Source organism: Oryx dammah, unplaced genomic scaffold, assembly GCF_014754425.2.
Source record: "Oryx dammah isolate SB20612 unplaced genomic scaffold, SCBI_Odam_1.1 HiC_scaffold_7, whole genome shotgun sequence".
In the NCBI taxonomy this organism is placed as follows: Eukaryota; Metazoa; Chordata; class Mammalia; order Artiodactyla; family Bovidae; genus Oryx; species Oryx dammah.
This window is the reverse complement of record NW_024070191.1, coordinates 30,945,485-30,961,959: the sequence shown is the minus strand read 5'-3', so window position 1 is coordinate 30,961,959 and position 16,475 is coordinate 30,945,485. Positions and strand designations below refer to the sequence as shown.

The window sequence follows — 16,475 nt, the reverse complement described above, 5'->3', positions numbered from 1 at the left end:
GAGAACTGTAGCCAACAGTTTTGGGGTGGTTACAGACAGATGGGCAGGGAAGGGTCAGGCTCAAGGGCTCTGAGATCTTCCAACCTGGATTTGAAGGGCTAGGGCTCTGGAGCACGGGGACTAGACTGTTGCCCACCTTCCTATGCACAGCTACTCCCAAACCACAGAGTAGAGTCACCCACTGGTTCCTCTCTATGTTCACCTGCTTCATTTCTGGAACTCTGAGGTCTGTTCATCTGCTTGGTTAAAGTTTCATTTGGCTTACATAAGCTGAATCATAAAATTCCCACTAGAACATTTGTTACATCCTTGAATCAAGTCAAATCTCATGCCCAGGGCCAACTTTAGAGATTGACTTTGAGCTGATCCAACCTATGTTAAAGGTACTGCCCCCTCTTCTGTAACCTCCCCTTTTCTCACCAACTATTATCAGTATTAAACCCAGGGTCTCCCCGAGTGCCTCACAAACACCCCCCCAGTGTCCTCGGGCACCCCCCTGCCTTTCTTGCTGCCCCCAGGGCTGCTCACATCTGGGGAGGTTCCATATATATTCATTTTCCATAAGGTGTTGGTGAGAGGTAACATCCTGGTCTGTTATGGAGCATTTCTGTTTTATAAGAGCATTGCTCAGGGCTGGGATCAAGAAGACACAGGGGACTCAGGAGCAAGCCTCTTCCTAAAGTCTACACTCCGGCCTCACTGGCCTCACCCCAGCGCCTGCCCTGGGTTCACCACAGGAGAGGAAAAGAGCCTGATGGGCAGAGAAGCTGGTTCAGGGAAAGCCTTTCCTGCAGTTTTCAAATCAATGTCCCCTCCCCTGGAAACTGCAGGAGTGGGGAAGGCAGGAGCCACTTCTGCCCCAACTGCCCCCGCCCAACACACACACACATACACACCCACACACACACGACAGGCTTTGCTGGATGACGTCAACATCACCAATCGAATAAAAGCCTAATATAACATCCTTCAAACACAGAATGGTCTCTTGGCCTCCTTCTGGGTCCTCAGTCCTTTGATGGTGGATCCTAAAGGCAACCCTGGGACATCGAGCACACAGGCAAAGACTTCTCCCTTGAATTCTGCCCTTGAAACACAACTTACTCAGTTCAGTGAGAATGGGGATCCTTCGGCACTTTGATTTCCTGGGATTGCTACTGAAGCAATTTGCAAACTCTGCAGAACAGACAACAGGGAGGGAAGGGGTCGATAAACGTAAACGCAGTGGCTGGTGACACAGACAAGGATGCGGAAACGCACCGTGGCTCTTGGTGCTTTATCTTAGCAAACCGACCCTCACGCCCAAATCCCAAATCCTTTTCTATAATTAGAGAGAAAAAAAAGAAAGTCTCAGCCTCTGCTTTCCAGTTTAGTGGTGTGTGTGTGTGTGTTTCCTAAATCAGCAGGCCTCAACTTTTTTTGGCACCAGGGATCGGTTTCATGGAAGACAATTTTTCCATGGGATGGTTTTGGGATGATTCAAGTGCATTATATTTATCACACACTTTATGTCTAATCTAAAGCCACCGCTGATCTGACGGGGGTGACCCGTCCGTGGCTCAGAGGTTGGGGACCCCCGTCCTAAATGACCTTTCAAGTAAATTGCAAAAACAGGTGGCGCTCTCCCCATAGTTGTTTATTGGCAAACAAAGTTTAAATACGATTGTTCTGTACCGTGTGGGGTCCTGGGTGATGGCTCAGGCAGGCAGTGCCTCAAACCACATCCGTTTGCTTGTAGAATTTTCAGGAAACTGTGAATAAGAAGGAGTGCCTCCCCAGGAACGCTTGGGGATACATGGCCACGGGGGGGGGGTGCTTCTGGCTCCTAATGCTTCTGCCTCTTTGGGGTCCTCCTGGCCTGAGGCTCTGCCCACATCCTCTTTCTTCTTCAGCAAGACTGCCTGCCTTCCAGGTCTGGTTGGTCTTCCCAATCCGTAACGTCTCGGGAATACCTTAAAGACTGGGACTGGAGGTCATAGGGGCCTCCGTATTTTGCTTTCAGTTCCTACCTTAGGAGACGAGGCCCTTCCTCTCTGTCCACGAGCCTCGAATGCCAAAGAGAGTCAGTGCCCAGCCCCGGCCCGGAACACAGCCTCAGCTCGTGTTGACAAATGAGGAGTTTTGAAAACAAGAATGACACCAGAGTCTTGGTCGCCAAGGTAAACCCTCAAAAAAGGTATAGAAAGAAAACGGAAGAGAGAAACAGGAATCTAGGATCCTGATTAAAAGCAAAGAAACACAACCAAGCAACACAAACACGATGCTCTCATCAGGAGTTCTGCTTTAAAACTGCTGCTTAGGGACTTCCCTGGCAGTCCAGTGGCTATGACTCTGGGCTCCCAATGCCCAGGTTCAATCCCTGGTCAGAGAACTAGATCTCACATTCCGAAACTAAAGATCTCAAGTGCCGTGTGCCCCAACTAACACCCAGTGCAGCCAAAACAACCAAAAAAATGCTTGTTACCTTTCTTGAACTTTACTGAGAACACTATGCATGTAAGAGGGAAAAAATATCGTGAAACTTAACAGTCTATTTGTCATCAAGATTCTCTGTTGCCTTGGAAGAAGCTGAAATATGTGGAGAATCTTTTGTTTCCCAAGCCAGGGAAATAGTGGGGAGGGAGAGTGAGATGAACAAATTTGGTTTGGTAAGAGAGTCTGTGAAACAGACCGAGGCGTGGTCACAGGGACGCTGGCCACTGAGACGGGGTCGGGAAAAGGGGAAATCCAGAGGGCGGTTTTGTTCCCAGATGGAATGCTAAGCTCTGCAGTGTTTACCACCTCTCCCATCTCCCCCAGAAAGTCAGTAAAAGGGCCACTCCTGGTTAATGCAGAGTAGAGCTGAGGACATTTCTGATTGCCACCAAAATGCTGAGTAGATTTAGGGTGAACACAGAAGCAACACGGGGCCGGGGGCAATGCATGCAGTTAACAGTTAGAACCAGAAGAAAATGGCCTTAGGACTTCAGCAAACCCCTTTAGCTTTCTGTGAGGAAACAGACAGCCTGGGGCAAACCTCATCCACACAGCTATTAAAGAGGAGGGTTTGCGTGATGGCTAGAGATCAGATATCCAAACTCACTGGGAAATCTTATTGCTGATGGGATATGAATACACTCCACTCCTTTTCCTAAATTTCTGGGATTGTCATAATGCAGAGAGGCTTGGGGGAACTGAGATTCTATTTGATTTTCAGAGTCATACAAGGTGTTTTATCTGCTTTATGTCCCTTCCTTCCTTCCTTCTTCCCTCCCTCTCTTCTTTCCTTCTTTCCACCCTCATCTCCTTCTTACCTGTCCTCTGTCTATGATTCTTTACGGAGTATCAGCTCCAGGTTAGAACTGTGAACAGTCCTTTCCCCATTTACTACGTGTTGCAAATAAACAAAATATGTTCAGATAGTGAAGAGCAGTATGAAAAAACCTAAGTTTTCAGGACTGACAAGGGAGGTGGCCTTGCTTAGGGTGTGAAGAGGTTTCTCTGACATTGAAATGCCATCCTGAGTGATGAGCAGAAGACATCCAACCAGAGGGGACCAAAGGCAGGAAAGAGCCAGTATAAACAGGCTGAACTAGGAGGAAGCTCAAGCTCCTTACTGGCCTGCAAGACACTATATGGTTTTCCTATAATTGTTATGGGTCGTCATTCTAGGATGGAAAGGAGGAAACTGACATTATCCAATAAATACTTGCAAAAAGCCTTCTGGCTGCTGTGAACAGTAGAAACGGCAAGGAAGTAAGAATGATGACATCGAATGGTGACATGGAATAAATTATGTTGCATAAGATCACCTTTGAAGACAAGGAATCTGACTCAAGGTTTATATACTTTGCCCAAGACTGTATGACTTGCAAAGGATGGATGGGTTCTTACATACCAATTAGTACTTATTTCAAAGCCCATGTTCTTTTCAGGGCTTCTTTGTAGCCCTGTTAAAATATACCAGGTTGGGTTGGCATTTTCAATAAAACACTGAGATCAGTTTCCCTCAAAGGGGAAATCCTCCTTCAAATTCCACTTTCTGATTCCAATTCCCTCTAAAAGGGTTTGGAAAATCCTGACTTTCAGAGGCAAATGGTCTTCTTGGATAGAGACATGTCCACATCAGCTGGCGTAACTGTGTGAGTATCTTCTCTGACACCAGCTGGGGCACAGAAACAGTTTCTGCCTGAACTCCATCCTTCCTTGTAAAGTAATGGTTAATGTGAATGGTAATTTGAATATGTATCTGATGACAGCCTGGGTACATTCTACTAATGTCAATATTTTTGCCACCTAGTAGTATACAGTATTATACCTGAAATCTTCCAGGCTGGCAGGGTGCTATTACAAAAGATTGCTTAATTGTAGATTACTGCTGTACGTTTAAATTTCAGTAGCATATTAAGTTGTCAGACTTAATTACCATTATATGTTTAGATTATGCCACAGATCATTTAGTTCAGTACCTAGGTTTGCCAACCTGTTCTTGTGACATTACAGGGCAGTAATTAGATCATCAGCTGAACAATCTAAAGTTTTCCATGATGTCGTCCTTTAGCGAGTCTTCAGTCTCCCTGTCCTTCCATGTCCAAAGTCCCTTGGGGGACCACTGGATGCAACGGCCTTGCTGGTCCTAGATAGGTTTTATGTGTAACTTTGGCATGATCATGAAGACATGGAAAAGCCCGCTGATGCCACAAAAGGCTCAGCAGACATGTCCAGAGCAAGAGTTCTCAGTCTTGATCCCATCGACATTTCGCACTTGTGCACGGCAGGATTTTAGCAGCATCTCTGACCTCTACTCACTAGATGCCAATAGCACCACCCCCCAAGTCGTGATAACCCAAACTGTCTCCAGACATTGTCAGCTGACCTATGGGGGTAAAACTGCCCCTGGTTGGGAACCACTGTCTTAGAGAAAGGAGAAGAAAATTGCCAGGATGCCAGACGCATGTTGGTGCTCAGCGTGGAAGAGCTTTTCTCCCTCCCTTCGTCTCCCTCCCTTCTGCAATTGTGAAACTGTAGAATTTCACGATCCTTTATACTCTCAGTTCTTGGAGGTGGTAATTCCCATCGCCACCTGCTTGGTATGGTGCAAGGGGAGTATTAGTATGAAATGGGAAGAATGGTTAAGAGAACTGATCAGGCTTCTCTGAGGGTTGGGAATTTCTCTATGCAAACTCCAGGGAGATTCCTGTGATGCCAGAACAACTGATGAGGTTTCTGAGTGACAGTCTTTGGCTATCCCCATGTGTGCACAACATGAGTTTACTGCTGGCTACCTCTCTTAGGTAGCACAGGAGAGCCTGTCCGGACCTCTATTTCCTTATCACACAATGGGTGTATTGACAACCACACAAGGAAATATGCAAGGTCTACCCAATATACTTTTCTCTAAACTGTCCCTTTTGTCACTGGGGAGAGTATCTACTCATACTTCACAATGATTCAAACACTCTGACATCCCTTCATCATCTCTTTCTCCCTTCCAACACTTTCCCCCTCTTTTCTCTCTCTCTCTCTCTCTCTACTAAATCCATCATGTGCTCCTTTAAGGGTAACCTAGCCTGCAGCAGAGTATGTGACACGTACAAAGTGAATATATTCTTGTTGAATGAATAAATGCATAAATGAGAGGATAAGAATCACTAGATACATAATAAAAGAATCTAGAAGTAAAATCATAGGTTTCTATATGGTTTAGCCTGTATAGGATGTAAGATTAAAAAATAATAGAAGGACAAGTCACCCGATGATTAGCTAGGTGGCTTATGACAGTCCACCCCCAGCTGTTACTGAGTGAGCATTTTCATCTGTATATTGATGACATTGCCTTCAGAGTGAATACTTCTCTGTCCAATTTTAGAAAGTTGAAAGCACGATAAACACACACACACACACAGAGCATACAAATTTTGTGTAAATCTGAGTACCCTAATTGCTAAGGACTGATGTACAAAACACAATGTCATTTTTATGCATCTCCAGATTAGCTCAGCAAAGGTATGGCTCACATTTTCTTAGCGAGGATTTTCAATGTAATTTGATATTCAGGAACTGCTTTGCTATAAGTTTCACTTAACAAAACCCCCTGAAACTCTGGTTTAGGTTGAGTGGTGTTTGGCTGTGTAGTGCAGGTCTATGCAGTAGCTGACTTAATTCACCCACCAAAGATTTGATGAGATTATTCATTTATTCCTTTGTCCCAAGAGCCCTCAATTTTCTTTCCTAGCAACAGTACTAGGAGTCAGAGAGTGGTCTTTTGGTTTCCTGATTTCACTCGTGAACATATCCATCCACTGTCATGACCGTGAAAGCTTTGTGAAGCCTGGACTGTCTGCCCTCTTCAGGCTCCATGTGAAGTAGGACAGCTGTGGTCAGCAAGCCACGTGGTTGGAGGATGGAGTGCCCTATTTTAATACGAAGCATCCACATCCCCAAGGGAAACAGGTGGATCTGGGGTTGGGAGGCATCTCCAACCAAGGGTTGTGTTCACTTCATGAATTGAGAATCTGTTCTAAATACTGAAAATTATTCACCAATAATATTTTCATATTAAGTTAAGTGGCTAGTCATCAATTTTTAGAAATGGACTGATAGCTAAGCCTTTTCCCAATTCGGGGAGAAGGAAAGCCACAAGTCTGCCACAGGAATATACCTGAAGCACATTTTGGGCAAGTGAGGTGCACGGAAACTCCTCAGAGTCCACCTACTGGCTCACTTACTTTGATTTAATAAGTGCGTGTTACGCATCCACAGGTGCTTCCCAAGGGCTTCCCTGGTGCCTCAGCTGGTAAAAATCCGCCTGCAATGCGGGAGACCTGGGTTCGATCCCTGGGTTGGGAAGATCCCCTGAAGAAGGGAAAGGCTACCCACTCCAGTATTCTGGCCTGGAGAATTCCATGGACTGTACAGTCCAAGGGGTCACAAAGAGTTGAACACAACTGAACAACTTTCACTTCAGGCATCTACAGAATGACCCTAATTGTACTGAGAGGAGTACAAAGGAGGGAGAGACGCAAACTCCATCCTGAAGCAATTCCCCCACTTCTCACCATCTCTTCCCAACCTGAAGCCGAAATGTGACACTTTTAGTTTATAGAAATTGAAAAGGACTTTAGCACTAATCTTCTAAAAATTCATGTAGTGAAAGTATCTTGAAGACTGAAAGAGAGTTAGGCTTCATTCTCTCCAAGCACAAAACTAAGAATAGTAACTTGAACACCTACTAGTTCCAACGAGAACTAACTGTCAACAATAATACTTGTTATTAACAATAATGAAATACCAATGGCTATGTTCACTGATAATTGATTTGTAACAATAAACAGCACTTATGACTCCATGACTTTCCTTAATATGAGAAAACAGTGTTAGGCACATTCCAGTTAGGAGATGGACATCACTTTTTACTGGACTAGGGTTCCCCAGGACTGAACTGCCCACTAACCACTAATCCTAGTACAGAATTCTCAGAGCTGGAAGGGATTTTCCAAGCCATCTGGCTCCATTTCTCCTCCTCCCCATCATGAGTGTTTTTTAGAGAGGAGTTGACCCTTTCCTCATCCTATCCTCTCCAGCCCCTTTCTATCGGGATGTGGTTCTTACGTAGCCCTGAGGGTGTCTGGGCCGAGCAGCTAATTCTCAGGTATCCGATGTTGAGCGTGGCCATGATGGGCTCTGTGTCCACCAAAGTCGGGCTACTGGGTGACTTGCAGGAGGAGGATAAGACAGCACACATGGAACACTCCTCTATGTTGACCGCATGGAGGTCTACGGAATAGAGCGCAGATCCCTAAGGAGAGAACATCGGGTGAGAGGACACTTCTCAGATAGCGCTGGTGCACTGGGGATGATGCAAGCTTCTGAACCAAAGCTTGCATCAAGTCACCTGGATGACTCGAGTGGGAAGAGAAGGGGGTGACAGAGGATGAGATGGTTGGAAGGCATTGTCAGTTCAATGGACATGAATTTGAGCAAATGCCTGGAGATAATGAAGGACAGGGAAGCCCGGCATGCTGCAGTCCATGGGGTCGCAAAGAGTCAGTCACACCTGAGCTATTGAACAACAGCTAAGGATAACATTGGTGAGGAAAACATCACATCTAAAGATCTAAAGGTCACCTCTGCATCCTCACAATTGTGCTTGTAGGTGGCCCCACCTGGAACCTGGATTAATTAGTAAAGTGGCAGTTGCTCCTCTGGTGGAGAAATAGGGAGAGATCTGGTCCCACCATTAGGTGGCTGAGATGCAGTTACTGGTGATTCGTGACACCAGCTGAATCTGGAGACTTCTGGTCATTTTCTTTCCTCCCTTTCTACAGACTGAGGTGGTACAGGGAATTTTGTGGTGACTTTTTAAAAAGCAATACAACTTGCTTCCTGAGACAACTGCTTTTAAAGAATATTTCTGATATATTGATAGCATTTCTTGAAAAATCAAATGCTTTGGTGCATCTCACACTGCCTATGTATATTTTAATCCAGGAAAATGGTGGCCTATAATGAGATACAGATCTATGTTGGTTCAGAGCAAAGACAGTTACAACCCACAGTACCACAGGTGCCTAATGGACCTGTTTCTCAGAATTCCTCCTTTTCATACATCTATCAAGGACCTCATGGCATTATGTGGTCCATAAAAGACGAGTTTGCAGAAACAATGAGAAAGTTAGAGCACAGCCTAGAAAGGCTGGCTAGGATCAGCTCAGGTGTGCACACTAGGTCAGAATCAGATTCAGAAGTGCAGAGAAACTCTTTACATAAAGGCCACACACATGGTCATTAATATCAACATGAAAATATCTCGATTTAAGTCCTAGTCCAGCTACTTATCCATCGTGTAAACTTGGACAGGTAACTTCCTTTCTCTGTGCTTACAGTTCAGCATCTTTAAAATTTATACTATGGGGTTATTTGGAGGGTTAAGTGAATTAGTATGTGCAACCTGCTTCAAACCATTTCTGGTACCAGTAAGCATTGTATAGTTGTATAAAATACTGTATAATACATTATTGATGTATTATTATTATTATCATGATTAATCCTAACAAGTATTATAATAATATATATAATATATAATAATATAATGTTGTTATTATTATCATTATAACCATTCACTATTCCTTACTGTGACACTTACAGGCAGAATGTATATCTGCGGAAAATTCCGGATAAATCGCCATTCTCTCTGCAGGTAATCCAGAGACCCAACGAACACAATGTCCTTCAGCTCCTGACGGGTGTAGTTGCTAGCTCTCAACGGCATTACAAAATTCCGAAGTCCCATCAGTGTCGAGTGGGCATCTCCAAAGATACATGCTACAATGTGGTTCCGAAACTCGTATTTTGCCTTGTCAGTTCGTTTCTAAGCATAAGCAGGCCAGACTCTGGTCATTTTTAGAAACAAGATGATAGTCCCTTAAAGAAGGCTCCTTCCCCACATCCAACTCTTCCAGGTATATTAACACTAGCACTTTCATAACAGTAATCAGATTCTGCAAATCCTCCTAATAACATGGAACATGGACAATTATACTTTATATCTTTTCATGGTGCTCCTGCTTATTTCACTTTTTCCAGTTTGATATTAGCTTGGAGTGCCTCAGTGAAAACTCAGATTGGTATCATTCCTCAAGTTGTGAAACCACTGAACTAAATGGGGAAAATAGCTCTCATTTTCATTACATGTTTTTAGCCTCATATATGCTATGGTGGGCTTCCCTGGTAGCTCAGATGGTAAAGAATCTGCCTGCAATACAGGACATCTGAGTTTGATCCCCGGGTCGGGAAGATCCCCTAGAGAAGGGAATGGCAACCCATTCCGGTATTCTTATCTGGAGAATTCCATGGACACAGGAGCCTGGCTGGCTACAGTCTACGGGGTTGCAGAGTCAGATGTGACTGAGCAACTAACACACACACACACACTATCGTATAACTCCCTGAAAACTTAGAACATCCCAATCCTGTTGCTAAACTTACGTTTTCTAGTGAATCTTGAAAATCACACCAAGTTGTACAGTATGATGCAGATTTCAGTGGATTTTTATACATATGAAAACACATATATTAGTTTGAACCATATGAAATTGCCTTCTTCTGGGTCAAAAACGGTTGACTATTGGCAACTTCATGTGGTTCCACCGGCTGCACTGAATGGATTCAAGAGAGCTCCAGAGTTGAGGAAATTTATCATGAAAAATACACACAGTAAAAGGTTACAAACATTCTATTTCATCTCAGTCATCTGACTATGTCCTCAGAATCTTATCAGTATGGCCGATTTTTAGCATCTCCCCTATACTTTTAAGCTGAAGACAAAACAATATATGTGATGGATATTTAGATCAGGTTTCTCCCACATTCACCGAGACTTTTAAAAACAGTAAGTGTCACTTTTATTTAAAGGAATATTTTTTAAAGGAATATTCCTGAAAGAAACATTTTAAGTCTCTGTGATTGATTTCAGGGAATGAGTCAATGTCGTCTCTCATGGTGCTGGGACGGGTAGAAAAAGCACTGATTTTGTATTCTGGTTTTTATTCATGTATGACCATAAACGAGCTAGCCTCTCTAACTCCCAATTTCTTTACATTTAAGTGATTTAAAAATAAAAGTTAATTCTGTTGTGGAAATGGGATAATACGTTGAAATTTCAGTACTTCTGTCTTTAACTGTTTTCAATAACTATTTAATCCAATCTGAATCACACTGAATTCCTAGATTTTCAGAGAAGGACTCTTGGAAACTGGTAGAGAACTTGCTGAATGTATTGACAAGTCCTTCCTGCTGGAGACTGTTCTACATTCCTGAGTAGATGAAGACTCAAAATATTTCAAAGGGATGTATCATTCATCCTTATGCCAGTCCATCGCTGGTTAAAGGACAAGCTTCTGTGAAACAGGGGCTGCTGAAATTTAACAGGATAGATAAGTCACATCTGACATCTCAACAATTAGAGTTTGTTCTATTAGCATAGACTGGGAAATACTCTTTCTGAAGGGAATGGTCCCGTGAGGGGACATGAAGCTACTGGTCTGGAGATCCTTTCTAGAAAGTGATATGAATCTTAACCAAATCCATTAAATAATTGTCTCTGGCTAATCCGATTAGTTTTAACTTGAATAATGATGCCTCTAACGGTATTTAATGGAACAGCTCTGAAGTCCAGAAATTGCTCTTCTGAGTAGAACTAAACAATTAGGAAAAAGATACATGGCACAGGGCATTGATGGGTACAGCCAGTCCATTCTGAAGGAGGTCAGCCCTGGGATTTCTTTGGCAGGACTGATGCTAAAGCTCAAACCCCAGTACTTTGGCTGCCTCATGTGAAGGGTTGACTCATTGGAAAAGACTCTGATGCTGGGAGGGACTGGGGGCAGGAGGAGAAGGGGATGACAGAGGGTGAGATGGGCTGGATGGCATCACTGACTCGATGGTCTGAGTGAACTCCGGGAGTTGGTGATGGACAGGGAGGCCTGGCGTGCTGCGATTCATGGGGTTGCAGAGTCGGACACGACTGAGCGACTGAACTGAGTAAGGCAATTTCTCCAGGGAACTGTGGCACAAAACTGTCTTCCCACTGAGAAAGATGGTGGCTTCGGTAGGAAAGTGGGGAGTGCACTATTTGCTCCAAGTAACAAATTGACAACTTCTGCTTGACTTTTCTGCAAATCGAACCAAGTTCAAAGTTGGCTGGAAATTTGCAACCTGTACATTTCTCCTCTATGGCCACAGTTTCAAAACTCTCAGAACCTCTTAAACTAGAAGTCCATCTAAATTCATCGGAAGACTCAGTTATATTTCACATCGAGTGCCATAAGGGGACATCCCTCAGAGCAAGCTGTCTGGGGACTTACTAAACAGGGGATAAAGAAACATCTGCTACTTCCATTTCTTGGTCTCTTGAATGCTTCCATCTGCAGTCACCTCCCAACCTTTCCAACGATGTCCCTCCCACTGAAAACATGTTTGCCTTCCTGCTCAACGGATGTTTGTTTTGTTTAAAATGAGACATACTCTCTAAAATGATGAGCTTCAGCAGTCCTAATAGTTTTCCAGTTGATATGACAGCTCTGACAACTTTGTGCTTCTGATCAAATGATTGATTATGCTTTTTACAAGAAATGGAACATATTTTGTCAGGACATTGGCACTGAGCACAAGGTTTGAGTGCGTGCGTGCGTGTGTGTGTGTAACAGAAAAAAGTGAACTAAACTATTTTTGGAAAGCAAGAAAAATACATAGTTATCAATTAGTCATAGCTGAACAAATTACACAGGGTTCTTAGAACATGTAAGTAAACTTTTACTAGCTTATTTTAAATTAAAAAAATAACTTTTTCTTAGTCAAATTTACCAGCTACTCCTTGAAAGTAAACCACTGATATTGTACTTGAGTTTCCAACTCTGAGAACAGATGGAGATCAAGAAAGTGGGTGTCAGAGCCTGGGATTAGGATTTGAGGTGTTTACATCTTGGTTGCTGGTATTTCACTGAACTGAGTTAAGTTTGTCTCCTTGGGAGGACAGAGTCAAGGACAGAATTCTACATCTATACGGATTCACTCATGCTGTGTGGTATGGGAGGACCAAGCATTACAGAGCTACATCCTTGGCTAATACATTCAGTATACGTATAACCAGCTTTAAGAAAAAATACTATTAAAAAATCCCAACTTTGAAAACAATAAATTAAGGAAACATTTATCTACTTTTAAAAAAAGGAAAGACTGCAGAATTCTTGTAAATAATATGTTCCCCTGGTGTGTGTAAATTAACCAGATTTACTAGCAAAACAGCAAAGTTTCAGGAGAACATTATTCTGAATAACTGACTCAGTTGAACTATTAAAGGAAGGAGAAAGTGGTTGAAGAATCTGAGCTAAAGTGTTTTAAACCCTGGCATATTACCCACCAGGTTGTTGTCAAATGCCCCATCTGATACCCTGCATACAGGTAGATGGCTCGTGAGGTTGTATTTTTCCTTCAAAATGCACAGTTTACAAAGAGAAAGGGCAGGTGCTTATGATTAGCAGGAGGACACCGTCTACCCTAAGAGGAGCTCGATTGCATCTGAGATTTGGCTGCAGGTCACCTACCAGGATCATCTTGTTCAAAGGGATGGCTCTGCACCAGTGAAACATGCCACTGTTATCAAGGCGGTCGGCCTCCTCTTCCGTTTCGCAGAAAAGAGTCCTAAATGTGGAGAAGGGACAGTTAGCCTGGGAACACTCGGGGCTCTGGTTAACAATGCCCGACACCAAACTCGTTGAGCCTCGAGCCCAAAGTGAATAACACAAGGAAAGCAACCTTAGGTCTGTGAGACTCCAGAATAAAGATTCATGTCTGAAGGACAGCAAGGGGTCAATGTCTTCAGAGCTGAAGGCACATTAAGCACTTTGGGCAAAAGCCAACAAGAATTGTGTGCACGTGTGTGTGTGTGTGCACGTGTGTGTGTGTGTGTGTGTGACATACCAGTCTCTCTTTTTACCTTAGATTAGATGTGCTCTAAAGGTAGTTATGTCTGCTTAAGTTTTGCCCTTAATTTTGTTACTGTTTTGATGCTACTGCTGTTCGGGAGAGCTCATGAGAGATGTTTTGTCCACCTGAATCTAGAACTTAAAGGGTTAGGAGATCCAGTCATGAGTGGTATCTCTCTCTCCTTAGCCTGTTTTCTTCTCCTCTCCTGTCCAGATCTTTTCTTGTGGGTCTCGGTTGAAACATCCTTACTCATTAAATGCATTTTGCATCTTTTACAGCTTGCATTTCCTTGCATGGCCTGCATTTGACTAAAACTTGCTCTACCTTGGTCTAAGTCTTGGCAAACCCTTCCACGTCATCACCCCCACACTGCAGTCAGCCACAACACTTGTCATGCCAGAGAGTCAATCACCAAAAAGGCTGGAGGAGGCTTAGAAAAATTCCACTCCCATCCTGAGGAATATGTGCCTGTGAGAGAAGAAGGGACACCCTAAAAGGATCACTGAGAGGTTTGGATTAGAAAGGACTATTCAAGTTGAGAGAATCCAGGCCCAGGCTGCAGAAACAACCTCAGAATCCCAAGGACTTAACCCAACACGGGTTATTTCTCACACACACTCTTCATTTTGCTGAGGTGAACAGATGTCTCTGCTCCATACAGTCAGTCAGCGTCTTAAAAGGAAAGAGGATCTACTATATTAAATTGATTGGCATGCCCCCCTGGAACTCACATCCTCCTTGTCATCAAGGCAAGAGAAGAGAAAGAGATGAGAGAGTCAGGCTCAGACATTTAACTGCCTTGGCCCAAGTCAACCAGCCATTGTACCTCACATTTCACTGGCCAGAACGAGTCACAGGGCTCCTGCAAGCTTTATGGGGCTGAGGAATCGGGGAGCATTTGAAATATCTGCTGAGCATTTCTGTCTGTTTCAGAGACTTTACCCCTTAGTTCACGGATAAAAGTCAAAGAGCTAACAGACCGTAAACCTGACACTTGAATATACTGATGAGGTTGAGATTACTGATATTCACAATTTCCCACTCTCCCTTCCTGCCTTAGCAGATGGACAGGTTAGGTGAGGCCACGTGATTCGTCCTGGCCAATGACTGTGAGCAGTGATGGCTGACATAGGGAGAAGTCCTCAGGTGAGCCTCCATACCTCTTCCTAACCCGTTGCAGAGATGACCAGCCTGAGTATATGAGTGATGGTGTGGAGCTGATTCCTTGCCTTCCTGGCCCATGCTGGACATGTAACATGAACAAGAAATACGCGTTGTGCTAAGCCGCTAAGGTTTCATGGTTGCTACCACAGTATTAGTCAGCCCTATTCTAACACAATTACCCTTTCCAAAATATTCTGTAATGTGAGCAACTGGAGAAGTCCCTAGGAAATGTTTTCTGGAGGCAAACAAATTTTGAGAACAGTAACTCCTCTCTGAAATTTACCCTACACCTTAGCATATGAAAGGTTCCGAAAAGTCTTGCAAAAGAGATATCATTTGAAATGTGTATAATTCAGTGTTTCACACTTTTTTTGACCACAGAAATGTTACTATTTGCTTAACTACCTATACTTATTTAAACACGTCTGTTACTATGCCTTTTCCAACATACCGTACCATGGCATACTATGGGTTCAGCCCTGGTAACCAGCAGCTTAAGACAGCATTCTCCTGTGAGATTTTACTATTCATCCATGGAGTAATATGACCTGTTTCTCTTTGTGCTGAAGGGTTAGGGGTATTCTCTGTGAATTAATACAGCTTGTTATTCAATACCTGGTCAAAGACTCAGACTCCAACATAATAACAAGCAATTTTTGCTCTCTTTGACCAGGTTAATTTCTAAACTGCTATGTAAAATCATAATTTTTCTGACAGAGGAACTTAGATTGACATGTCGGATCTAAAGTAATGGGATAGAGAGAGGACACAGATAGAGAAGCTGAGTCAGGAGGCTTGAGGCTGAAGGGTTTGGAAAAGCAGAGAGGCTAATTGCTGATGAGATCAGCCAAGGACTAGGTGCAATTCTTAATTTTCCTCTCTATTTAATCTCCCTACAAGCTTAGTGATTCCAGTCATCTACCCAGCCAGAAGACGTTGAAATATAAGCCTCAAAGTCAGCTTGACCAAAATGAGCTACCTTGTTCATTCAAATTAACGTGGCTTTTTGTGGTTTCAATATCCGTAAGTCATGAGCCCCAACCCAGAACCCTAAGAGCCAAACAGGCACACTCTTAACGGTGATGGCTAAATAGGACCATGGTGATCGTTAAGGGGAACACACCAAAGACCCATATCTGGTTTTGATTTTTATCAGGACTTGGAGAACACGCTGTATTACTCATTCATAGAATCTTTTTTTCCCGCCATGTGTAGCTTCCTTGACACTATGCCTCAGGTGCTACTACAGCGTAGCTAAGTTACCTTTGGGAGGTGGCCCTCGGCGCCCAAGTCTACAACTGCCCTATTCTTCTGCTCACTTTCTTCAGCTCTTTTTTTTTTTTTTTGCCACTTCCTCTAGTTCTTCCTCTCCCAAGCGCACCCCCCCTAATGAATAAAGAGTCCTTGGTCTAGAAATGAAATGCCTTTTTGGCAAATGGAAGATGATCTCCTTCCAAGCACATTTTAACTTGACTCAGAGTAGCAAATAAGTCACTATACACATTTCTATAATAATAAAAAGCATGATCTATGTACGCAAGCTGTCACAGACAACGTCTTTCTTCATTCCGACGTTATGGAAAACAGATAGGCCTTAGAGGAAACACCTGTTGGAGACAGGCATTAAAGAGAAGGCTGAGGAGACCCGCTTCATCATAAAGGCATCCATCTGGTGTCTTCGCCAAAGCAAAACCTGATGCAATTCAGTTCACCACCCCTTAACTAAAGCTCCCTCCTGCCATATGCCTCACAAATGACATGATCCTTGCAGAAATATACTTCCCTAAAGAGACGAATAAATCATCCATGAGAATGTGGAGCACCAGCAGTCTGAGGACTTGGAAACC

General features: G+C 43.5%; 1 protein-coding gene across 1 annotated transcript in view; it reads right to left on the bottom strand.

Moving 5' to 3' along the window:
- KCNU1 (potassium calcium-activated channel subfamily U member 1) overlaps positions 1–16,475 on the bottom strand; it is a 143,277-nt gene that overhangs the window by 13,229 nt on the left and 113,573 nt on the right. Inside the window, exons 20-23 of the mRNA XM_040242924.1 lie at positions 13,083–13,179; positions 9,125–9,349; positions 7,591–7,777; positions 1,105–1,176 (exon numbers count right to left, since the gene is read on the bottom strand). Of these exons, the coding sequence (XP_040098858.1) occupies positions 1,105–1,176; positions 7,591–7,777; positions 9,125–9,349; positions 13,083–13,179 (581 nt within the window). The remainder of the gene's footprint in view (positions 1–1,104; positions 1,177–7,590; positions 7,778–9,124; positions 9,350–13,082; positions 13,180–16,475) is intronic.